Source organism: Bemisia tabaci, chromosome 3, assembly GCF_918797505.1.
Source record: "Bemisia tabaci chromosome 3, PGI_BMITA_v3".
Classification (NCBI taxonomy): domain Eukaryota; kingdom Metazoa; phylum Arthropoda; class Insecta; order Hemiptera; family Aleyrodidae; genus Bemisia; species Bemisia tabaci.
Window position 1 is genome coordinate 1,996,490 of NC_092795.1, and position 25,155 is coordinate 2,021,644.

A 25,155-nucleotide genomic window follows, 5' to 3' on the forward strand; every position below is an offset into this window, starting at 1 on the left:
ATGGCTTTGTGCAGCTTACTACTAAGTGCCACGGTTTGCAATGTAAAATGTTCTTCGCTTGTATTTTTTTTAACAAGGGAAAGAAGGTGAAACTAACTGGTTATCACTAATTTTATTTTCATTATTACAACAAAAGTAAAGGTGATAAATAAATAGTTTGAACTTCAGTACACAGTCCTCAATCCAGATGAAAACGAAAGAAAAAAAATAAGAAATTCAATTGTATATTGCAATTTTTCAGTACTTGACTAAGAAGAAAAATACAGTCTCAGTTTACATATAAAAGAAGCTATCAAGCAATCTGAGAATTAATTAAAATGTATCAATACAATCCAAAAATGTATGATCAAATCCAAGGAACTCCTAATGATTAAAGTGTTGTCACCTATTCAAAAAGAAAAAGTAAAAAGTAGATGTGAATCTAATGTTGATTGAAACAATAATGTGTTCTTATTTTAATCAATAAATACACACATACATATGTCTCTCTTAAATATTGAGTAAATTTTGCAAAGAAAAAAAAAAACAGCGATAAATATAAAAAAGAAAAAAAAATAACAATGCTTCTGTTCCTAGAATAAAGATAAAAGAGATTACAAAGAACAAAGAAAATACTATCACATTACAAAGGAGTGATGATTATTGCTCTTTCGGTAGTCAGGAGACAACACTTTAGATTTGAACGATGTGAAGAATCCTTCTTAGAAAAAATTAAGAAACTATGGTTGCGCTTACTTGGTTGATTACATTTTCAAATGTATATGAAATAGTCATCTGCACTAAAAATCATCAAAGGGAATGCAGTGTTTCACGATTAGGATCATGAATGATGTGACAGCCATCATACAATTGTTTTCTTCTCTACGTAGGGGCATTTTAAAGCAAAAGTAGCAAGCAGTGGTTGACAGGTTTCGACCACTTGATTTTGGTTATGATGCGTCTTGCATATATTGATTGAGAAAAGAGAAAATTTTGTGAGTAATATACAAGTTAATAATGAGGTTCCTAAAAATTTTTGTTGAAAAAAGTTTTACTCCTCATAATATTTTTAAAAAAAGAGATTTAATTAACTGAAGTCTTTAAAATAAAAAAACTCTGTTTTTTCTTCAGCATAACAAGTTTTATTGTACAATAAAATCATATGCTTAAAAATATATAAATTCTTCTCCACCTGATGCAGGAAGGAGTAAGTAAACTTTATACAGAATAAATTTTGACTTTATAATTCATTTAAAACAAATGAGGCATGGAAAAGAGGAAGTGTTTGCCCTCTTATAATGGACTTCAGAGGACAGCAAAAATAACAACTTCCATATGCATTTGAAGGGAATAAATAGTTGAGGAATAGTTCATCTGCTGCACAAATTGAAATAAAAGAAACTAAAAAAAATAAAATTCAATTTAAATGAAGACTAACACAGAAAAGATTGCACAGTTCTTCACAGATATTTGTGAAATTCCTTCTTATCCTGTTAAAGGCGAGAAAATTGATAGACAGGGTTAGTACAATTAAAACATGATAAGACTTGTTTCCTCACCATAATATTGCGTAGAATTTAAAATCAGTTGATATGAGCTCCCTTGTCACAAAAAAATCATTGCCAACATGTGTTAAATCAGCCATTAAAAAATAACTCATACGATTGGCTAAAAATTAGAGTTTATTTTCACGATAAATCTTTCTCCCTTGATACAAAGCAGTTTTCGACTTTTCAAGAAAAATTCAGCACTGAAAGAAAATTATTTTCATTAAAGTGCACTGACTTTAGCTAAGCGCCTGATCTGGCTTAAATAGACTTTGGTTTTTTTTGCAAGCGAGATGCCTGAACTGTTCAATAAAGAAATTGCCAATTGCTCACAAGTTAAAAAAGTTTGATGCGTCCACCACATTAACTTTTGATGAGAAAACAAGTGTTGTCTTGCTTCTTTTGTGACGTTGTCTGATAGTCCATTACATACTTCTGACATTGTAAGAAAATTAACATTTTTATGGCAAAATAAAAACCAGTCAATAGTCATAATAGTCTTCCTGCACCAAATAAAAGAGTAGTCACATAAGAGTTAAATTGTAATTTGAGGCAGAATAAAAAGAGACAAAAGCAGCACTGTGATGAGTAATACAAAATTATCAATTTTTGATACTTTCCCTCTCGAACGACTTTACAACAATTTCAATTAAACTACAAAAATTTGGACACATAAATAAAAGTAAGACTTAACATCATATCATACACCTTAAAATACTTACACGATATAAAAAAATGATTTAAAAAATGAAAAAAAAGAAGAAGAAGGAGAAAACCAAGATGTAAATTTGCACTGAAAAAATACAAAATTGTTAAAAAAAGAATACGCTGGACAAAATTCAAGTCTGCCTCTTGATGGTTAACGTTACAGTGATGATAACATAAACAAAAATGGAGAAAAAGAAACGGTTCACTGCTCAATTAGTATTTTTCATTCGCAAAACATAATAGGACTATTTAACAAGAGACTTTTCCTATCATTCTTACATAAAAAATGTTGTGAGTTCTTGATTTTACTGTTATTAAAACCAAATTAATTAGGTTACGGTGTTTCAAAATTGTTACACAACTTTTTAGACGAGGGAAAACCCCCTAGAAGCTTTAAAGACCTATCTGAATATTGATGCCTCAAGTCGAAAAAAGCGCATCTCCGGTGCAACATTTTAAAATCTCAAGATGGTGTCTGATCTTTTGAGAGGAGAATAACCAAAAGATTTCCTTGCAATTTTCTGTGAATACATTCAAATGAGTGTAGAAAGTTTACAGAGAATTCCAATCATAACTGTTAGTTGATTTTCTTCTAAAAACAATGAAATATGAGCAGAGATTTTCAACTTTTGGATCAGAGAAACGCTTTTTTTTTCAATAGTCATTGAGACTGTCAAGTGTGGTTCCATGAAAAGTTCTTCTGATGGATATATCAAGAGATAGAATTTGATACGTTAGATAGCTTGGAATGGGACTTCCGTAGGCTCAGAAAATATTTCGCCGGGCGAGAGAACTAGCCAATGCAGCGATACTGAGGGTGAGGAATATTTTGAGATGAGAGAACCTTGAAAAAATTTAAGAAATGGAATTTAATACTTTATCTTGTGGTTGAAAATACCTTTACATGACTTTAGGATATAAGCTGAGCAGCCTACACATTGAGCACCCCTGTGAATAAATTAATAAATAAATAAATAAATAAAACTAACAAAAACTCTTCGTACTAACCAATCGAGGGAAAATATGGTGAACACTTAAAATGACTTTTGCAAGCTCGCTGTTCCCTGGGGAGACATCAGTTAGGAGAAAAAGAAAAAAGAGAAAGAAAGAAAGAAATAGACAGAGAAAGAACAGTCTCAAGTTCATTCAAAAATTGAGCTATGTACATTATCGATGATTATAAAGAACATTCAGAGTAAAAGGAGCAAGCAACTCTTCATAAAAATATTTAAAGACTCAACACCACCCTTTTTCGGTGTGTGAATTGGGTACATGTTTTCTTTGTCCTAGCTCACATCAGGAAATAGCCCAAGCAGTATCAGGGGATAGACAGAAGAAGAAGCATTTTATTGAGGAACTTGCAGTTTTCACTAATCCAGCTATTGAAGGGCCTGAGAGGTTTTCCTTGAGGAGAAGTGCCTTTCGAGGACCTTTTTTAGCCCTACCGAACTACTGTCTTGATAGCTAAAGTAAAAAAAAATGCATACCTCCGATTACAACATTGCAAATCCCCACTCATCATTTATTCCTTCAAAAGAAAATAAGCGAAAAATTTTATTGAAATTTTGGTTACTTTATTTTCGAAAATGTAAAAAAAAAATCAGAGATTTTATAATGTTACAATTTAGATACACGTTTTTGTACTTACGCCGTTGACCCATCTCTTGTAAATCGTCAGAGGGTAGGAGAAATAATAAAGAAAATTGTCTTCGGTGCATTTTCAGATTGATTGCGTACCTAGTTTGACTAAATGGAGCTACTTCACACAAGTACTGATGCTCAGTTGGTCCTACAAAATATTGCAAAAGTTTATTTCACAAATGATTTAGGGGACGATTCTTGTTTTTGGTATGGTTTGAAATGTGTTCAAAGAGTGAGCCGCAGTATGTCCACCAGTAAAAACGACTTGGTGAGTACAAGTGTGGGTGTGTGGGAGGGAGGGGGGATATCTGAGTGTATAATATGTTACATTAAAAAGGGACGGTTGCTAGGCAGTCAAGCCTGACATTACTTAATGGTCCTAGTTTGAAAAATTTCAAAAATATTCTTGTGGCATTGGAGGGGCCATTACTTAAGGTAGAATACTGAATACGTATGATAGGGTAAAGTTATTGAAAATTAATGTACCACTTGAAAAACTGGCGAAGTTTGCTAAAAAATAATATGATTAGGTCGTATATACAGTGCTGAGAAATATAACAAACTCTTGGAATAAATTCATTCAAGTTGTGAGGAAATTTTAATTTTTATGGTCAATTTACACAGTAGAATTCTTAAGTACGTGTACAAGCAGATATATCAATTATTTTGACACACGTTACACCTTAAAATGTACCAAAAAACTGCAAAAAAGTCTTTTATACTGATTCATAGCTCATAGAATTTGCATGAGAAAAGACCTGTATTCCAGCAAAAATGTGAGGAGAAGCCATTTTAGACATTCAACCATTAGCAATCATGTATAGTAGTAATAAAACGAAAATACTTGATCACAAATGTTGAATAGAGTTTACCAAAGAATTTTTGCCGACCAAATTTAGGGTCAAAATTACGCTTTACAGGCACACCTTTTCCCTTTTTAAGTTTAACTCCACTCCACAAATGAGATTAGAATAAATTTTCATCGTTTTTTAAGACTTTCTTTTGTGCAGTTCCTTCTTATTTACTTAGCAATAAAATCACTTGCGCAGAGTATACATATCACAAAAAAAAGGAAAATACATTTTCCTTACACAGTCAAAATGAAGAGCTTGGAAGAATTTGGAGTTTTTATGTGGAACCCAACCTGCAAAAACAAACTCTAGTATAAAATAGGAGAGAAGAAAAAAAATTACATTGAATGGAGTACAGAATGACAAATTCTATTGGAAAAGTTAATGAAAAACCTAATTTATAGCCAGACGCTTAACGCTTAATATCGTTAGAATTGATGTGTTGGGGAAATCCTTCAAGGAGTGGGTCTTTCTGTGAAACTGATTTAACATGTTCACTGCTGACATGTTACTATGCGATTGCTGCTGTTGGGCCTGAAAAAGCGCAAAAACACCGAGAATGCTTCAAACCGCCATTATTGATGACTACCGCAACACTTGCGTTTCCTGTTGAGTTACACATGTAACTAGTACTTGACAAATGATTCTGTGCAAGACCCATTAACAGTGCCTCTATTGAACATGAGCATAATGGAAATGTGCAGCACAAAATGCCGATCACTGAGACTGTTTTAACCTAGCCTGACCGACAAAAAAAGGTCAGGATGACTGGCCTGGCAATGAACGTGTTAAATAAAGCCACTGCCACAAAATACATATTGCACCATCACATACCAGTAATCATGAACTGCAGTGCTCAAAACTTTCATCATTTTTTTCCAAACAGACAAAGCCCTATTTTCTACATTGAAAGTTTTGGTGTTAACTTCAGGTCTTGTAATGTATGTTCTGCTTAATGTCATGCTTATAAATTAATTTAATCTTGCTTGAAGAAATAAATAAAGATAAGTTTTGGGATGCCAAAACAGAGGCACACATTTTCTTATTTTCCATTTTTACTCAGGTTTAATACAAAAACTTTGAAAATCGCAAAATCAGCACAAAAGCATGATTTTGAGCACAAAATCATGAAACGCCTCATCGGACCTGAGTTTAGGAAGATGTTTAGGTTCCATCCAATTTTACTGAAATAGCATTCCTCTGAGAGATTGCCCCTTCTTTGACAGGTAATATTTTTTGGGTCCATTCGAATTGAGCTGACATTTGACTGTATGAAAATACTGACTATTAATCTAATACATCCTAATAAGAGCATGCAGTACTGAACAGAGACAGAGCCAGTAACTAGGAATTAAAAATTTGTAGAGTAATCGGTACATACAGTTTATCCAACTATTTTGGAAAAGAGAAAACATTCTTAGAGATATTGATTTCAAAGAGATTAAGACAAAATTAAGTCTCTTCAGTACGAAGAGACAAAAACTCTGAGGTATAAATTTTTGCTGAGCTTAAAGTTACTTAATTTATAACTGATACTGAGTGTTAACAGCGATTGCGAAGATTTATACGTACTTGGTTTGCTAGCACATAATGGAAATATGGACAACACCGTTTAAATTTACGAGGTACTGAGAGAAATTAAGTACAATTGCAGCGATATCAATTTGAGAAGTGAACATTTTGACTATGCGGGACAAGAGAAGACTCCCAGGAAGTGAACTACTGGTGCAACTTCCGCCAAATGCCGGACTCCACGAGAGAGGGTTCTACCGACATCGTTAAAACTTTTTTTCACAACAAGAATGAAAGGAATGTTGAAGTGGAACTGCGGCATACGTTATCGTTAGGAGTCTTCGATAGACGGACTCGTTGATGCGTGGCTAGTTTCATACTCCATCACTTCTTGGTAAATGAGCTCTTTCCACTGCTCAACAGTGTGTTCTCGCTCATCGACGCTGTGATCGTATGGGCCAGGTGCAGGCTGAAAGGAGATTTATGGAAATCAAATTACGGTCATTTCTTAGTTAACCTAACGAGAATACATAAGAGCAAAGAACAAAATGTCTTGGCCCTTAATAGGTTAACTTTGAGAGATGATACTGGTGGTGCTTGACGCCAATTCTCAAAGAATTAAAGGCATTTGTTCAAAATTTACAGTCTTGGTCACCCTGTGAATTTTGGTTATTTGGTCTATTTCTTGTTTCTGTCCCCCCCCCCCCCTCTTAAATTTTGGCGCATTCCGAAATCACTTGGAATGCATAAGGCGACATAAATATGGTCTTCTATGACCATTTTGAATGAAATTGAACAACCAGACCTTAAGATATGGCAGTACACATATTTTCAAGGACACTGGGCGTATGGAGATAGGTATGGGTTTTGACTTCAGGCATCTTAAACTGCCTAGAAATTATGAAATTTTACATTTTTTTTAAAAGATGACAATACTCCTAACTTCCTCTACCCACAAGGAGAGTGAAAAAGTAAAATTTCTCTATGCGCTGAGATAAATTCTTTATTATGAGAATATGCAACTTGGGTCTTCGCAAAAAATAGATAATTTGAGCAATGGAATAGATAAACAAAAAGTAAATTTCAAAATGAATTGCTGAGAGAGAAAAGAAAAAGTTAACTTACAGCATTAACTTCTCCCTCATCGTACCATACATTGATATACGGATGAAGCAGAGCGTCATCCACGGAGATCCGTTTTTCAGGATCAATGACAAGCATTCGGGATAACAGGTCACGAGCTTGGCTTGCTGCAAAATGAAAAAATCTTGGTTATGAGATGCACACACATTATAATTGATACATCCGCTGAAGCTAAAGTCAAAACAGGGGAACTTATCAACAGTTTTTTGAGCTGAATACAATGAAATCTTGCTGAGTCAAACTACGGTTAAGATGAAACACTACCAGAGTCAAAAATTTCTTTGGACTCTAGACCCTGCCATAAAAAGAAATACAAAATCCTACAACTAAGATGAATTCGTGACTTGAGTCGGGAAAGAAAAGCTGCTTAAGTCGATAAAAACTTTTCCGAAAACCCGGCAAAAGTTCGATTTCATATGTGAAAAATCAAAAGAAGGAAGCAAATCTAAAAGAGAGAAAAGTTTCAGCAATAGGTTTATGATCGCATATATGTATTTTTGAAAGAAGCATAGAAGTAAGAGCTTTAAAATCTGTGACTTTTGATGTTTTTTGATTTGAAAAAAAAAAAAAAAAAATCAGCTATAATTCTAATTGAAGAAGTTACTGATCATTGATTAATTTGTGTTTGGTGATGGTTGTAAATTAATGGAGGTTACATGAGTTCCAATGTATTAAATGTGATTTCATGTGAAGCGCTGTTGCTGAAAATGTATGAGAAAATAGAATTTGATCGTAAAATAGGAGTCAAAAAGCCCTAGATTCGAACCCTGGCATAGTCTGCTACGGTTCAACGCTCTACCATAGAGCCATCACCTGCTGTGTGAAGGGAACTGCTAAACTGCATACATCCACGAGAGCATTTCTTCCCCTAGCCTAGCCCTCCCGGCGCGGAGTCACTGGGTGTCCGACGCGCACTCAAAACAAGACTTTTCGGAATTATTTTAGGGTGTTTCCAGAGCGCATTGGAAAAAACAAAAAAAACGGTTCCAACAGATTCATACAAAGAGTTTGTACGAATTTTTTCAGCCCGATCGAAGGCGGCAACTTGGGAAGTTCCCCTTGTGAGTGAGATTTCTTTACCAGCACAGTATGACCCTCGTGATCTGAGTTTGACCAAGGAGGTTTGGCCGGGAAAAATGAGAACCCTGGTTAAGGTCTACATCATCAATTCTAATTAAATTCGCCTTGACTGAAACGCATTTGATTGACAGATGATCGCCATAACTGAAGGCCATACTTCGGTCTTTAAGGTATTACAATAGCCTAAAAATACCCTAGAGAGTATCTCTGTTGGTTGCATTTAACCTCCAATCAAATCTGACATTTTTTGGGAAAATACTGTGATAAAAAGCTGCTAACTTTAGAGGCACTACATCCAAAATTTCTACTTATTCCATGTGGAAGTTGGTTGCTGATTGGAAGGCTAATTGTTGAGATATATGTCAGTGCAATTAGACATCAAAAATGAATATATTACATAGTGCCAATTTGGGCGACATCTTGTCTTAACTTGCTGACAAAGTAAGAAATAGTTTCAACAAGGCTTACAGCTCTACAAGGTATCTTAACCTGTCCCAATCTGAAAAATTCTTGAGAGAGATGTTTGATAAACGAATAATTAATTAAAGGAATTTTGCTGTGAACTGCAACCTTTGACGATCAGGGACTAGTATTATTATTTGAGCAGCGTTCAGTGGAGGGGAATCACGAGTCATTTTAAAGAAACTTGAGTTGAGGAGCGTCTCTAATTTTTGTAAAGGCATATTTTCGATTGCCAACAAATTTCTAGTCTCCAAAAACTTTCAGCATGCGATGATTCGCCTGGAAGTTTCTTTGCATGAAACATAGAGTTATCAATCAATTAATGTAATTTCAAAACCGAATTTCAAAACTGAACTTTCAAAACCTTCACTTACAATTAATTACCATTTTAGTTCAAGCACTTGACATTATTTAAAAAAAATTTAGCCTTGATTTTTACAATAACTCAGCATTGGCGATAAAACTAGAGAGACAAGTCGAATAAACAATTAACTGTCCTCGTTCAAGAGCCAAGTAAGCGAACCTAGGAAATTACATTTCTATATTTTTAAACTTTCACACTCATTGAGTAAGCTGCATTGACATCCAAAAAAGAATAAGAAGAAAGAATTGAATCCTGAAGTTAGAAACTTTACCTTTCAATTTATTGTGCTCAGAAGAATCAGACGGAAACAAGACATCTGGAAATAGTCGGTCAAAAGAATACCCGGGGTACCTCGGCCGGTTTTCAACATAATTTCGAACCGTGAGCTGCAGCCTTTTCATGAATTCTGCAGACGGAGTGCCAAGTTGTTCTGATGAGAAAAAGAGACATGCTAGTTGTAGAATATGGTCAAATACTGATGAAAGAGACGATTTTTCTGATAAATAATAATAATAATAAACGGAATAAAGGATGTGTCCCATTAAGGGGAGTTTTTTTGGCCCAAAAGGTTTGAGGGTCTAAGTATGCTAGCCTTTTAGTTTAGACCGTAAAACACTGAGAAACACTCATTTGAGCTGAACCGGTTGTATCTCTAAGGAATTGCCAGCAGTTGAAGTTCAGTGATTATGCCAATTACCTGCTGATTACCGTTCACTGTGCGCTGATTAGCTTGACCACTGTGTGCCCATCAAACGGACTATGCACTACAGTATTGTTAATTGTTATTGGACCTAATTACCAATACCAATTAACCAATATTGTTAAGGACCTAAGTATTGTTAATTATTTCAAAAACTATTCTCAGACTTATTGGGTTACTTTTGCAACTATAGAAATTGAAAACATTGACACAAAATTCGAATAAGTTTCATATACCAATTTATTTTCCAGGATCGTGAAAAGTGACATAAGTTCACTTTTAAGTGCCAGCGAAAGGGACTACCACTTTCATATTCGAATATGTTAATCTTTAGTACACCCATTACAACTTAAAGGAGAAAGTGGTAGTTGCTTGTGCTCATACGGAAACAATCTAATTTAGGACCGAAAATAAGCAATTATTCGAGAAAACTGCAAAACTTCACTACTTTGCGCTGGTAAATCAGACAAAAACCTTTCAAAAACACCTCAAATAAGGACCAATTCTCACAGGGTAGATGATTAAGAGTCGATTTGACCATACACCACATTATTCTAAGCTGTTTCAATTTTCGACCAAAGTTAGAGCCAAAATACCCTCCATAATGGGACACATCCTTTATTTCAAAACCAGCCTTGAAAAGAAAATTAACTTCAAAACTGGGTCTACTGGAAGAATTTTTTGAAGATTGTTTTTTGCAGCCACATTAAAAATGTGTCATTGAGGCAGCAGTGAAACACTGCGGTGAAACACTGGGGTGAAAATGGTTCACTAAACCTTGTTTTATATTTAATATTCTATTTGTAGCAGGTGAGTAGATTGTGAGGTGATTCATTGTGTATTTCTGGAGCCAAAATCCCGGACAAGCCCGCTTTTAAAAAGTCCAAAGACTTCAAGGAATTTAAGAGGCGCCGGAATGGCGGGAAAATGATGGGAGTGCTGTTCTACAGTCAGTCAACTCGCTTTCTCCTCTCATTTCTCACAGCTGTTTGTTAAAATAAAACATATGTATTTCAATGTGGAGCTGTAGCTCCTTCATTACAGATAACATACAGGGTGTAACAACTAAGGGGCGACAAACTTTCAGGGGTTGTTCTATGGCTCAAAACAAACAAAAAAGTCCTGTACCAAAATCCTTTAAGATGCATGGTTCTCGAGTTATACAGAGTTCAATTTTTGAAAAAAATACTGTGCGTGTTTGGTTGTGATGTCACAACGACTATACTAATTGTCAGAACCCAAAAACAATTGTGGTTTCGTAAAGTAATCATCAAGAGCTCAAAAAAAGGTTCTTTCGTTTTTTTGTTTTGTAAAACCCCTCCTAATGGAGTTAGACCGCTAAAAAAAAATACCGTATTTTCGTACGTGACGTACATCATAACCGAACACATACAGTATTTTTTTTTCAAAAATTGAACTCCCCGTAACTGAACCATGCATCTGACCATGCACTGAGAACCATGCATCTTAGAGGATTTTGGTGCAGGACTTTTCTGTTTGTTTTGAGCAATAGAACAACCCCTGAAAGTTTGTCGCCACTTAGTTGTTACACCTTGTATATGAGATTCCATTCATTGATTCTGAAGATAAAGTTTAGACTTTTTAATCGTCATCGTCTGTAAGGAGTAGAGGGACATTTGAGAGTCTTAGAAATACTTGCTTGCTTCTGATTGGTGCCAAAAGGTATCATTTGGTTTGGCGCAAAACCAAAGCATTTTTCATTTGCGGAAACATTGCACTTTTGAACTACTCTCGGTTTCTGAGTTACTTTTTTGCATATTGCATATGCACATCGTATTGTAAGTGTCATTTACCTTTGGAGAAATGTATTTGCAAGTCAAAATTCGTTCATAGTTTACTGATCCGTTGTGACGATACTATTAAAGGCTTTTTTCATCTTGATTAGTAACTTCTATTAAGTGCCTTCAATGCCCTTCAATATTAAGTAGAGATTTCTCATCGCATTAAGGAGACAACAGAAGGATCAAAGAGAGCGACCAATGCGAGACTTACCGATAATTTTATTCCATTGATCAATGTGATCAGTGCCAGGGAAGAGAACGCCACCTCGAATCATTTCGCCCATTATACAACCAACGGACCAAATATCAACATTTTCTTTGTAACCCATTCCCAGGATTACTTCCGGTGCTCGATAATACCGAGTCACAACATATGGTGTCATCATGAAAGTTGTACCCGCAGTTCTTGCAAGGCCAAAGTCTAGTATTTTTAGAGTACAGTCTGACTTTACAACTATATTGCTTGGCTTTAGGTCCTGCAAATACAAAAGGATATAATTACCACGAGCATACAAGTCTCAAATATGGACACATCAGTTTGCAGAAACTGTTTTGAAACTAAAAACTAAGAGGTAGTGGCAGAGATGAGCTCTGTAGGATGATTTACTGGTATGACAGCCAATTACAATGCAACCTCACCTAAGATCCTTACAGGGTTGCTTTAATATCTTTTTCTTCAAATTCCCTGACTTTTCCAGCATTTCATCACTCCAAAATTTCTTAATTCCCTGACTTTGCGGTTTTCCAGACTGCCAGCAATCCTGATCTACCACCGATTTTGAAGTGAAGCTAGGCCAATAATTGGAAGATAAACTGCACAGCGGCTGAATTTATGAAAAATTAGGATATTTTAACGGTTACCAGCCTCTCTTAAAATGATGTTTCCACCAGCGCTCTGAACCAGCATGTTCATTTCTTACTCATGAGTTAATATTGGAAATTTGTGATATGTTCAACAAAATCTGGTAGTGCTGAATTTCTTAGTATGTCTAGTAGTCCATTAATTCAGTAGAAACATCTTGTGGAAACAAGCCCTCAGGATAGACAGGGTAGAATAAAGTTTTATTTACCCTATGAATAATACCAGCTGCGTGAAGATGTTTAATCCCACACAGCATTTGGTAGAGGAGATAAGACATCCGCTCATGATCTAGATCCATTTGTATAACTTGGCACAGATTTGCATCCATCAGTTCCATCACTAAATAAACATCTTGAAATTCTTCTAGAGTTCTTTGTGGTGTAAAAGCATTGAGTAATCCAATAATCTGTAGGATATCAAGCAGAATTATTATTCAGTTTTGTAGACTTTTTGGAAAAAAAAAAAAAAAAAAAAAAAAAAAAGACATGGGAAGTCCTTCGAGGAGAGTTTGACAACTTTACAAACAACAATACTATGCAGGGCATTAAGATGTAGCTACACTAATTTTGTTTTTACTTAACCCTTCCTCTACTATGAACGCAGCATCTGTATTCAGCAAAACCCTATTCTTTCTGCAGCATTTCCACCATTGCTTTAAAAAAACTTAATCAGAAAAAGGCAAAAGAAAAAAAGAAAACAGGTAAATCTTGTCTTTAGAAAAGAGTTTGGCAACTTCACAAACAACAATCCTGTACTGAGCATTTAAATGTAGGTACATTCTATCCATCGCTTAATTTCTGCTGAAGAAACGCACTTTAAATGGAGGAATAGAATTAACACCTTGAGAAAGAAAGGATCCTTCTAACAGGAGAATCGAAAACTCAAAAACAGAAAGAACTATATTGAACTGATTTAACAAATAATTATTCAAAAAAATTTTAACTTGGTCTCTATCAAGAGGAGAGAGGGAGACGATATTTAAACCGATGTTTCTTTTTGAGTGACTGAAAAGTGAAGGTGGAATGAAATCATCCAAGAGCATACTTACATTTTTATGGTTGACAAGTTTCATTAACTTAAATTCTCGATAAGCACGCTTCGCGTGAGTAACATTTTGGAAAGGTCTCGATAACTTTTTGATGGCAACATTCTGTTGGGTAATGGTATCGTATGCAGCGCTGAAAAAATAAAAAAACATTTCTTAGGAAAAGGGCTCATTTCAAAACTAGAGTAATTGTAAAAGTGCACTATCAATTGGCTATCATGGTAAACATTCTGAGCACCTGAAAAATAACTCGCGCATCAATGAAGCCATTATCCAAACGAATAATTATAAAAGGTAAAAAAAATCTAATTCTTAAAAATCAACAGATATTAATTGGTTGTGAGGTGAAATTACTTGAAATTCTAGATGGAAAACTTGCCTATATTCTCTAGAGAATATAGGCAAGAAAAATTTTCATCTTTTCCTCATGCAAAGATTTACGTAGGCTGAAAGGTATTGACAAGTAGATCATACTAGTACTGATATACGTTTGCATCAACCAAGAGAACAACCACTATACACTCACTCAAAGTTGAAAGTCACACTAATCATGAACAAATGTACGACGTGCTCATTAAAAAAGTCATTACTTAAAACCTAGCTACTATTATTTGAAAAGCAATTTCGTACCCATAATGGGAAATTATAAACACTCTTTTCATAGGCTATGGTAACCTGGAATAAAAGCGGGTACTTGCATTTCCGTTTTGCACAGGAAAGCGATTGACCGATCTAGAAATGGATTATCCACAAAATGCATTATATCGAGCACTGCATAAGAAACCATTGGAGGTGAAAAGTCCATTTTCTGATTGGTCACGCGATTTTAAAGGCGCGAAAACACGTCGATAAGCAAAGCATTGGAGAAATTTCTGAGGTGAATTTCTCGGAGACCTACCAATTTAATCTTGCTGAAACTTAAAGAACTTTGACATTTCGGAGCATCAAAGTGCTAATATAATCAATAAATCTTGAAAATTGACGAAAATCCAAGAGAAATCAGGCTGACTGTGAAAAAATTTTCCATTCAAATAAACGTGATTTTGAACAATCAGGTCCAGCAGATAGTCTTTTTCCCGAGGTAGAAGTATCCACATTTGTTAGGAGTTATCTTGCTACAGGCCAATATGGACCTCCTGAGCTTGGCGGCAGTCCATTACTATTATCTTGCATTCAATTCACTGGTAGAATACTCAAATCCCTGGAAGCACATCAACTAAACATGCAGCTGGTCTTCCACCTTTTTAATCTCTACCAAAATCCTCACTAGCAAAATAATCTCTCCTCTGATATTAGAGATAATTCTGATACAACCAATTTTGTTGAAGTCTTTCATGAGAGAAAGTATCAGAACAAAAAAACAGGAAAGAAGGCAATTGAAAATCTACTGTGAAAAGGGTACATTCAAAAGATTGAACTTAAAGTTTAGAACTGAGAATAAATACAAGGATTGAAATTTCAACTGACTCCTGAAAGCGAATAATAAGTATAAGTAAAGTGAGGAAGATGAAAAAGGAAGCCCAAAAGGCGAGCGTTGTCACTTGGAGAACACAAGTGTCAACTTATTCAATGGGAGTTGTAATATTTTTGTACATGCTAAACCTGATAGAAGACTGGATGGATACTTACCAAACCATTCCCTGTGCTCCTAATCCTATTGGCTTGAGATCTGTATACCGTTCAGGGATTTTAAATTCAGAGTCACCAAATAACATAGAGTAGAATACTGCCATTAGCTTGGATTTTTGCATTCTATCAAACATACGGCTAACAACTGAATACAGGCATGCCATGACCTACCATTTTGGCACAACTAAAAGTGAAAAATCAAAATAGATACTGTAGAGCAACATCAAACCAAAAAATGCGAAACTAATAAAAATAAAAAGAAGCTAACAAGGAAATAAATATTGGAAAAAAGAATAAAAATTGAGGAAAATTGGCCCAGGAACTTTCTGCCAGAAGCTAATAACAAGGAGAGAATAATAAAGGACAAAGATTATTCTGTGTGAAAAAAGGCTTATTTGTTGATGAGGATGTGAAATAAAAATTCAAATTTGAAACGAGCAAATTGCCCGTAAGGGGGTGGGAGTGGAAACATTATTGCTGATTTGTTTAAAATAAGAATTTGTTCATCTTATTATTGAGAATGGCCCAAGACAATAATATCTTCCCACGCTTAAGTACTGGTTTATATTGTCTTGCTGAAGAGGAACGCCGTAAGGGCTGTTTGGCGTTGCCAAGTTTCCCTTAGTAAAACATGAATTCTCAGGGGGACAAGTGAATATTTTTCTTTTCATTTTCTAGGGGATTTTATATACAATTTATTCTGAAATATCTGAACATTTCAAGGAAATATGCTCGTAGATTTCCTCAAAAAATAAATATGTTACCATGAGAAATCTAATTAAAGTCTAATCCAAAACCCCGTTAGCTTTCACACGGTTTTAGACCACAAATAAATAAAGAGCAATACAGATTACTCGAACCAATTAATGCATGATTATTTTATCGGAAACAATGCAAAAAAATAAAAAAGTAGCTTTTTCCACAGAATAAAGTTCTCTCCGATAAAAAAAGCAAATTTAGGGACAAAACTTATTTTCTCCGGATGAAAAATGTGTGGGAAACTAAATATATCATCTAGCACTGCTTTCGTTTTCAGGAATTTTCAAGAAATTTACACAAACCATAGAATTATTACAGGAATAAAAGGGTAAGGTAAAGTTTAGCAAAGGGCAATACCATGAAATTCTACTTGAGTGGCTTAGGTATAACTCTATGAATTTCAAAGAATTGATGTATTCAAAAAATAAAATTTAAAAAAAATTAAATAGATAAATCATACGGATGTAACTAAAAAGAAAACTTGTAAAATTTGCAAAATACTGAAATGCATAAAGAGGTGCTGAAAGATTGCTTGCAAAGGAAATGAAAATTAAGTGAGGATTCGAAAACTGTCTTAGAGCTAGCCGAGTATACTGAAAATCCCAGAAGATTTAGGCTTTATCAACGAGTCACGTGATCCTGATAGAAACACTAGCTCCTCGGTAGAACACTACTTTGTTCCCACTGGGCAAATCTACTAATGAAAACAGAAAACTGACAGTTGATAATAATAGAAAATAGTATTCTTACCAAACGATGCCTTGTGCACCAGATCCAATCGGTTTCAAGTTTTGGTAACGTTTTAAAATGGTAAATTTGGTGTCTCCGACCTCCACAGTGTAGAGCCGAGAAGACATTTTTGGACTGAGGAACGGCATGCGAAATTTAGTAGACTCCACCAATTCTAAAACAATGCAAAACAAGATGTGATTTAAGAAAAAATTGGAATCATAAAAAAAGACAAATTCGGAGAGATTGATGCATCGTTCAAAGGAAGATAACGCCACGCTTGAATGAGATCAGAGGTCTCAAATGATTAGGCAACATGGTCACTGGTAGCATCACCTGACAAAAGGGTCCAAGGGGGGGGGGGTGTTTTTTAATCCCCCGCTCTTAAAAAAGGTACGTGCGAGAGAAATGTAAACCAAATTTTTACCTACATTGAACACCTGACGTACAGGGGAATTTGTTTGCTCTCTCAAAAATATAAACGTATATAATTATGTATACGTGATGAGAAGGGCGGTGGTAAAGATACAAAAAAAAAAAAAAATCTCATTTCCAATGAAAGAAAACAACTAGTTCTTGAATTAAAACCGGGGGAAAGCAACTCGTCGAGTAACTGGCAATGAGACTAAAGAGGAATTATCAAAATCCCGACAGAAATAATTGACCTTGTATTCTGTGTCGCCTCGTCAAAAAAGAGAATCGGTGGTTCTGAGGAAATTAATCGGCGGTTTCCTTCCTAAATGAATGGTGATTAGAAAAAGCTTCCGAGGTTGTCCCCTTCAGGATTGCCACAGAATTTAGAAAATGAAATTCCCTCACAATTGAAGATGTGACGGATGTTTAAGAAGGCATAATTGAAAATAGTTTTTAGGCAAAATTTGTGGTTCGAAATCTCAAACCCATTCTAGAAAGCAAATTAATGAAGGCGATTTAACAAATTTTCCCTGATACTTTCGTCATTCTCCCTGACTTTTTAAAATTCCCTGACATTTCCGGGTTTTCCCTGACTGTGGCGACCCTGTCCCTTACGAAAGAACGTAACTACATTTCAATGTTGCCAAATTTTCCCGCGCAAGTTGCACTTTTAACGGGAGAATTTTGGGAATTTCTAACTGTAAATTTCACGGATTTTCCTTCTGATCTCATATAGAAACCAGACAAATTTTCAACAAAAATTGCGTAGGTACATTCCTGTAAAAAATTGGATTGATTGGGCCAATTTTGCAACCTTGGAATAGAGTTGCGTTCCTTCGTTTAGGAAACGAGGATTTCTTAGACTGAAAGAAAATTAACAATACAAGAAATGAAAGAAATGCTAGGAATTTCGATAAGTTCCTTGCCATGCGCCATTCTGCAATTTCTGCACGGCTATAAAAGAGAATGGTTCTGATGAAAAGGTAATCTATTAGCAAATTATCTATGGCTCGAACAAGAATTTAAAATGAATGGAACATTTTCAAACTTGACCATGCAAGCGAGAAGGAACCGAGTTCCAGGGCCCCGAATTCAATCCGCCTGAAATTATGAAAGGATCGCCTTCAAAAATCTCTGCATTGTGGAGGCAAAATTCGCGATACGACTATTTCGACGTAAAAGTAGCTCAAATTGCATAATCATCAAGATGAAGGGAAACTCAGTTCCTCGTTCAGGATGATCCGAAGGACCGAAAGAGACCGTGGCGTGCTTTGCGATATTTCGCTTGTTATGCCATTTAAACCTATGGAAAGGATCGATAAACAGAATGTTCGCAGCGAACACCTTCATAATCGATTCTTTGCCATGGGTTTAAATGGTGTAACAATCGATACATCCTAATTCACGCCACGCCACTGGAAAGAGAGAACGCCGTATGAGCCATTGGAGTTTGCAAAAGTTCTTGTGATAAAACAGGAATTTTAAGGGAAACTCGGGAATACTTTTCTAGGGAATTGTAATCACAATTGCATCAAGAGTGTCTGAATATTCAGGGGGAAAATATTATAATAACTTTCCTTTATGGCAAAAAAAAAAAAAATTGTACAGGGGAAAATTTGGAATAACGCTCGGATGTTCACACGGCGTGGTCCCTGACAGTTTAAGAAAATGCCAGCCCGGTAGGCAATTCTTGCGTGGGTAACATTATTTCCGCCCTCATTTAAAACCAATAAGCCCCTGTTACACGATCCAAGTAGAGGCACTCAAAGTGGCACTAATTTTATAATCTCCGAGGCAGTTTTGCGCGAAATTCCTTGAAAACTTCAAGGTCTGATCTATGTGCCCCGACCAAATCAGAAGGCAACAGTCGCGACCATGCCATAGACGAGCCTGTTTGAAAGCTCTAATTTGATCGTGTGATAAAAGCTTTAATAGATCGATTCTAGGCGAGGCTTACAATCATAGATTTACATCACATAAAAGTAAACGGAGCAATAGTATTAATGGTGGCCAGACTCTTTACCACATTTTGTTTGGTCCAAATGTTTGTGGTCCATCTTTAGGTTTGTCCGACAGTTTTTTGTACAATGTTATTTGAACCAATAGTTTACTTAGTACTTGGTAATTGATTAAAATGAGTTTACTTAGTCCAGTTACGAGCAAAGACATAGGTGCTAAGATTTCGCCAAAATAATGAAATGCAACCCTTCGATGCCAAAGCCGGGTCAAACTAACCAAAGGATCGCTGACAACACGTGCCCCGCAGGTATTATGCGGCCGGTGCATCCGAACTTGAGATGTAGGTCTACAAATATAACTTGAAAAAATAATAAGACATCAAATTGAAAAAAATCTAATATCAACACAGCCGAAGATAGGAGATACGTTTTTGGGGTCTGGTTTTTTTCAACTTTTCTCCCGAACCAGAGCGACAGATCATTGGCAGCCTAGAGCGGAGCTTCGCGAGCTCACGCCTCACGCCCTAGCGCCTTCAATTTTGCAGATACAACACGGACATCCATCAAACACGAATAGTTGTATCCCTGCCCCATCATCAACGCGCGACCTTTCCCTTGCTCTATTTCCACGTTGTGTTGGTTCCGTCTGTCTTATTTGTAGTAGTGCTGCTAGGGCTAAACACAGCCGAAGATAGGAGATACGTTTTTGGGTCTGGTTTTTTCCAACTTTTCTCTCGAACCAAGCGACAGATCATCGGCAGCCTAGAGCGGAGCATCGCGAGTTCACGCCTAGCGCCTTCAGTTTTGCAGATACAACACGGACATCCATCAAGCACGAATAGTTGTATCTCTGCGCCGTCATCAAAACGAGTCCTTTCTCTTACTCTATTTCCATGGTGTGTTGGCTCCGTTTGTCTTATATTTGTAGCTGTGTTTAAAAGGCTACGTGAGCAACACAGTCAAAGTTTAACTTTGATTGCATTTGAATCAGTGAGAACGAAAACACACCACCTCTGTGACTCGAAAATGCTTAATTTTCATTAAAGACAGTCAATTTTCACTGAACTAATTGAAGTTAGCGCATATGTTCCAGTTTGGACCTTTCGAGAGTCCTTTAGTACTTGTCCTTCGAAACCAAAAATCTTTTTCTTAGATACTTAACTTCTTCACTTTTTGTGCAGTTTTGTGTGTGTCTCAATTGTTTTCATTTTTTCGAGTTGGTGTGTTTTCGTTCTCACTGATTCATTTGTCAGCCAAACTAAGCATCGGGTAAAAATAATTGGGTGAAGTGTCTAGCTACCGTTTTAATGATGCCAAGGACTAGAGATCGACATGAGAAGTCGGAAGGAACCTCCCGTTTAGTTGATAAAGATTGTTAGATGAACTAGAAATCTGTTGGGGTCCCGTGCGGAGACTTTTATCATGATAAACTCCTGGCAGCCTCTGGTGCCTTCAAATATTTAAAAATTCTCTACAACCCTCACGAGCAAAGAAGGAGACCAAGATCCGAAGTGCATTTCTGAAACGAGAGGCTCCTTGAGAAAATTCTCGAGGTCAGCTTCTCCTCGCAGTGCTGCCAAAATTCTGTTCTTCCGTGTATTTATACCAACTTTCTTTCCGTGATCAACGGACAGGGCTACGTATTTACCGACGGGTATTTCCGTCAAACCCTTGTTTAACCCTTGAAGAGCACCCGTAACGAGTAATCACCTTGAAAAAATGCATGTGTACCGTCGGTTTACGCCGCACAGTGGATCGAGTCAATCAGAGAGGTCGCCCATCAACTTTCTAACTGAAACTGCAAATTTCCATGTTTATTTCGTCACATTTTAAATTTCAAGGGGTGTTTCGGGAAGAAAATTTCACGAGGCAACCAATGACACCACTTTTAACACCTCTAAAGTTTGTATAAACGGAGTCATAAGCATTTAAAGTTTCCGAATTTTGTCAGACCTCTCCTATTGACTCGATTCACTGTGTGCTGATGGATGATGCAAATGCAGAAAGTCGATCTGATCTGGCTCCTAAAAAATTGTAGATGGCTCCGAAGAATAGGGTTTTTCGGCCGAGGTGGCTTAGAAGGAAGGAAGAATACTGGTCAGGTCCACTATGAATGAATCTGGCGACAAGGAAAAGCTACCCACATGGGTTGTTCGTTCATAGATTTTTCAACGAAAGGCTGCCAAGAATCTAACCCTCCCCCATCCTTCCTGAGCGATCAGGTCCAATTTTCAAAATTTTAATCGTTACCCTTCCCTTACCCCTTCCCTCTTGCGCAGCACCTTAATGTAGACCAATGCTACTTCAAACTCAGCAACGCTAGTTTTCCTCCATTTAAATTATGTAAAACAATCAATTTCAGGTGAGACACACCTAAAATATTTTCTTTTTTTTTAGGATGAAAAACAATGTTGCTAACTATACCTGCCGGGACTTCTCCTGCCGTAAGGTGGATCGAGACAATCATGGAGATCGGACACGAGATTTTGCACTAAAATTGTAAATTTTTATGTTTAGTTCGTCACATTTTAAATTTTGAGGGGTGTTCCAAAATGAAAATTTCACCGAAGAAATGAAAAAGAAACCGATGAAACCACTTTTAGAACCTCAAAATTTTGTATAAACGGAAATATAAGGTTTTAAAGTTTTCAAATGTTGTCCGACCTCTCCTATTACCTCGATCCACTGTGCGCCGTTCTTCGTGAGTGCCTTAAGAAATGTTTGAACAATTTTATCCCACTCTGACGAACTCAGGTCATGGAGCTTCCTGGCATACGTCGACAAGTGGGAACAAAGAAGAAATCGGAAGACAGAAAGAGAGAAAAAGCATGGGAAGAAAAGGAGAAGGAACAATAATTGGACGTATTTCTATCAACCGGAACTATGTGCATTCTGACGTGAGTCCTCTTATGCACATATTATTGTGGGTCTCAGGGCTCATGTCTCAGTGCACGTAGTTCCGTTTGATAGAAATACGTCCTATTATAGTTCCTTCTCCTTTTCTTCTTCTTCGTATCCTACTCTTCCGATAATGTAATCTATATTTATTGCTTTCTTGTTAACATAGCACAATCAGCATCTAATAAAGTCCCGCGTTACCCCTAATACCGCTAGGGTTCTTGCCTCCTTCCGGGGAGAATCGCTTACAATTTTGAGGGCCCGAAAGGTCGGTTCTTGCGACTTAGGAGCATTCACAAATTTCAAGTCTCTACTTTAATTTGTTTAGAAGTTACAGGGGCGATGCCGAATGCTGATGGTGCCAAACCTTTGGATCACCCTGAACGGCAGGGTTGCCACAGAATTTAGAAAATGAAATTCCCTGACACATTTTGGTAAAGTTCCCTGACAGTTGAAGATCTGACAGATGGTTAAGAAGGCATGACTGAAAATAGTTTTCAGGCAAAATTTCTTGTTCAAAATCTCAAACCCATTCTAGAAAGCAAAAGCAAATGGATTTAACAAATTTTCCCTGACATTTTCGTCATTTTCCCTGACATTTCCCGGTTTTCCCTGACTTTTTAAAATTCCTTGACATTTCCCGGTTTTCCCTGACTTTTTAAAATTCCCTGACATTTCCCGGTTTTCCCTGACTGTGGCAACCCTGTGAACAATACCATCAAACTTACGGTGAGATCGGGGAAACGTCGATAGATGTGGAAAATACGCGGAAAAGAGTGGCTGTTCTAATTTCGACAGTTGCTATGCGGAAAGTCGCCTGAAAATGGGAGATGGGTGTCTAAAATTAGGCGCCACTGGATATTACACCGCTGAGCCGGGACCATGAATGAAACTTTGAATACCGCTACGGATTACTTGAAAAATAGGCAACTTGCTTGCGACACAGAGGATATTCCATCCAAGTTTCAAACGAATCAGCACGACCGTTCTCGTGTAAACAAAGACTTACTGCCGTTTGCTAAGGAAGAACGCCGTATGAACATTCGAAAGTTGCCAAATTTCCTTCAGTATAATGTTTATTTTTGAGGAAAGTTATGAATATTTTCCCTTGAAATTGTCAGGGACTTTCGGCGAAACTGCGAACTAAATTATATGAAAAATTGGAAGACAAATATTCATAAGTTTACCAGGAAATTCGTGTTTATCAAAGGAAATTTGGCAACGCCCGAAGGCTCATACGGCGTGTTTCCTTAGCACGGCAGAATAGATTGTCCGTTAAAATATGGGAGCTGAACTTCGAATGAAAAACCATAAATCGTTTCCCGTTGAAAACTTAAACTCTGATTCTACGATCTGACTAAGTAAAAAGTGGACTGCATTTTGAAATTAGGAACTACAATTTCTGACTCAGTTTAGGAACAACGTACATATTATGTACCATGTAACAACGTATGTATGTGCATTAGTTTCCCTGTGCACTGAAGTGTTTTTACAGATGAGAAAGAAATTGTAGCTCCCGATCGCAAGATGAAGTCCAATAATTATTGTTCTTCATGATCCTCTCTGAGCATTAGGCGGGGTTGCTTTCACTGCGAACGGTAACAAATACACTACGGTAAAACAAGAAAACGCCTGCAAACTGGACTAGATACTTCAAGCGTTGCCCTTCGTGCATTGCGTGCGCAACAGTCTCGTCACTTGAATGTTGCGATTCAAACTTTTCGAAATTCTGAAAACACGTAGCACAGATCGATGGCCGAAGTGCTGATCTACGTAGCTCTTTACGACGTTGCAGATTTCCTATCATACTTTATATTCTCTTTGGGAAACTATTCAAAGTCATTTCTTGAGTGCATCTCTTTTATTTTTTCTCTGTAGCAGAATATTCTGTAAAAATTTCAAGCCTTAGAACTGCGGCTTGTTTCTCTTCGAAATCAATAAAATAGGAACAGAAATATTGAAATATCGGAATGGAAAGACGTGGTTTCGCACTTACGTCATCGATATGCGACACAAGTAAGAACCTGCAAGAATCTAGACACCCTTGAAAGGATGCCAATTTTCTCATTGTATGCGGACACTTCTGATGATTCGATGTGATGCAGTGAATAAAGGGCCGGTCTGTGGGTCTGAGGCACCCTGTGCGAGACACCAAAATAGCACCCTCCTACCACTGAGGGGTCTACGCAGAAGTCAAGGGGGGGGGGGGGGGTTCGCGGGGCCACCTCCGGAAAATGTTTGACATTTTAACCCTATTTAGACGCCTTCTGAGGCTTCCATGATGCAAATTTTTGAAAATACTAACCAAACGAGAACGATGTTTTCATTGAAAACTCTGCATTAAAAAAGATACAGATCCTCGACGAAGGTTTTTTCCCACTACCAGAATTTCGGGAAGGGTCAGATGATTTTACTTTCGATGGAGATGTTATATGTGTGAGGAATTTGCGATTTGACTAACAATTCTTTTGTAAAAGTTTGCAAGAAACACGATGGTGCCACTGGTTTTCTCTGAAATCAACTCCCAAGCTCAAAAAAAGCTCTCGAGTTGAGGCCAAAATGGAGGGGATGTCCCACGCTATCCTGAGAGTCCACCTCTACATCAAGACAAACTCTCCATGCAAACATAGGGAGCAAATGCATTAGCAGGGTTGCCGTGTTTTCAGTTTTGGAGTCCCCAAATAAAGTGGCAGCCCTGTCAATGTATTTGCTCCCTATCTTTGCATGGAGAGTTTGTCTTGATGTAAAGGTGGACTCTCAGGATAGCGTGGGATATCCCCTCCATTTTGGCCTCAACTCGAGAGCTTTTTTTGAGCTTGGGAGTTGATTTCAGAGAAAACCAGTGGCACCATCGTGTTTCTCGCGAACTTTTTCAAAAGAATCAATGGTCAAATCGCTAATTCCTCACACATGCAACATCTCCATTATGGGGGCAGGGGGCAGGCCCTTCCTTCGCCCATGCTCCCCGATGGTGGGTTAGGAAAGAAAAGCACTTCAATGCAGGCACGAAACTTAGTCGCCAAAAATGTCGAACTACTTGAATATTAGGGCGAGCATTCATAATCCAAGAAC

The 25,155-nt window shown here is 36.9% G+C and overlaps 1 protein-coding gene across 3 annotated transcripts in view; it reads right to left on the reverse strand.

Annotated features, from left to right (window-relative positions):
• Positions 1 to 97: 97 nt before the first annotated feature.
• bsk (mitogen-activated protein kinase dJNK) overlaps positions 98 to 25,155 on the reverse strand; it is a 42,190-nt gene continuing 17,132 nt past the window's right edge. For 2 of the 3 annotated variants that reach the window (XM_019053645.2, XM_019053644.2), the window contains exons 3-9: positions 16,835 to 16,988; positions 13,700 to 13,829; positions 12,860 to 13,057; positions 12,001 to 12,265; positions 9,559 to 9,717; positions 7,364 to 7,488; positions 98 to 6,707 (exon numbers count right to left, since the gene is read on the reverse strand). In XM_019053645.2, the coding sequence (XP_018909190.1) occupies positions 6,570 to 6,707; positions 7,364 to 7,488; positions 9,559 to 9,717; positions 12,001 to 12,265; positions 12,860 to 13,057; positions 13,700 to 13,829; positions 16,835 to 16,962 (1,143 nt within the window). In that variant the 5' untranslated portion in view covers positions 16,963 to 16,988 and the 3' untranslated portion in view covers positions 98 to 6,569. Of the gene's footprint in view, positions 6,708 to 7,363; positions 7,489 to 9,558; positions 9,718 to 12,000; positions 12,266 to 12,859; positions 13,058 to 13,699; positions 13,830 to 15,325; positions 15,510 to 16,834; positions 16,989 to 25,155 lie in introns of those variants that run through there. The other variant, XM_019053642.2, reaches the window with a different exon arrangement.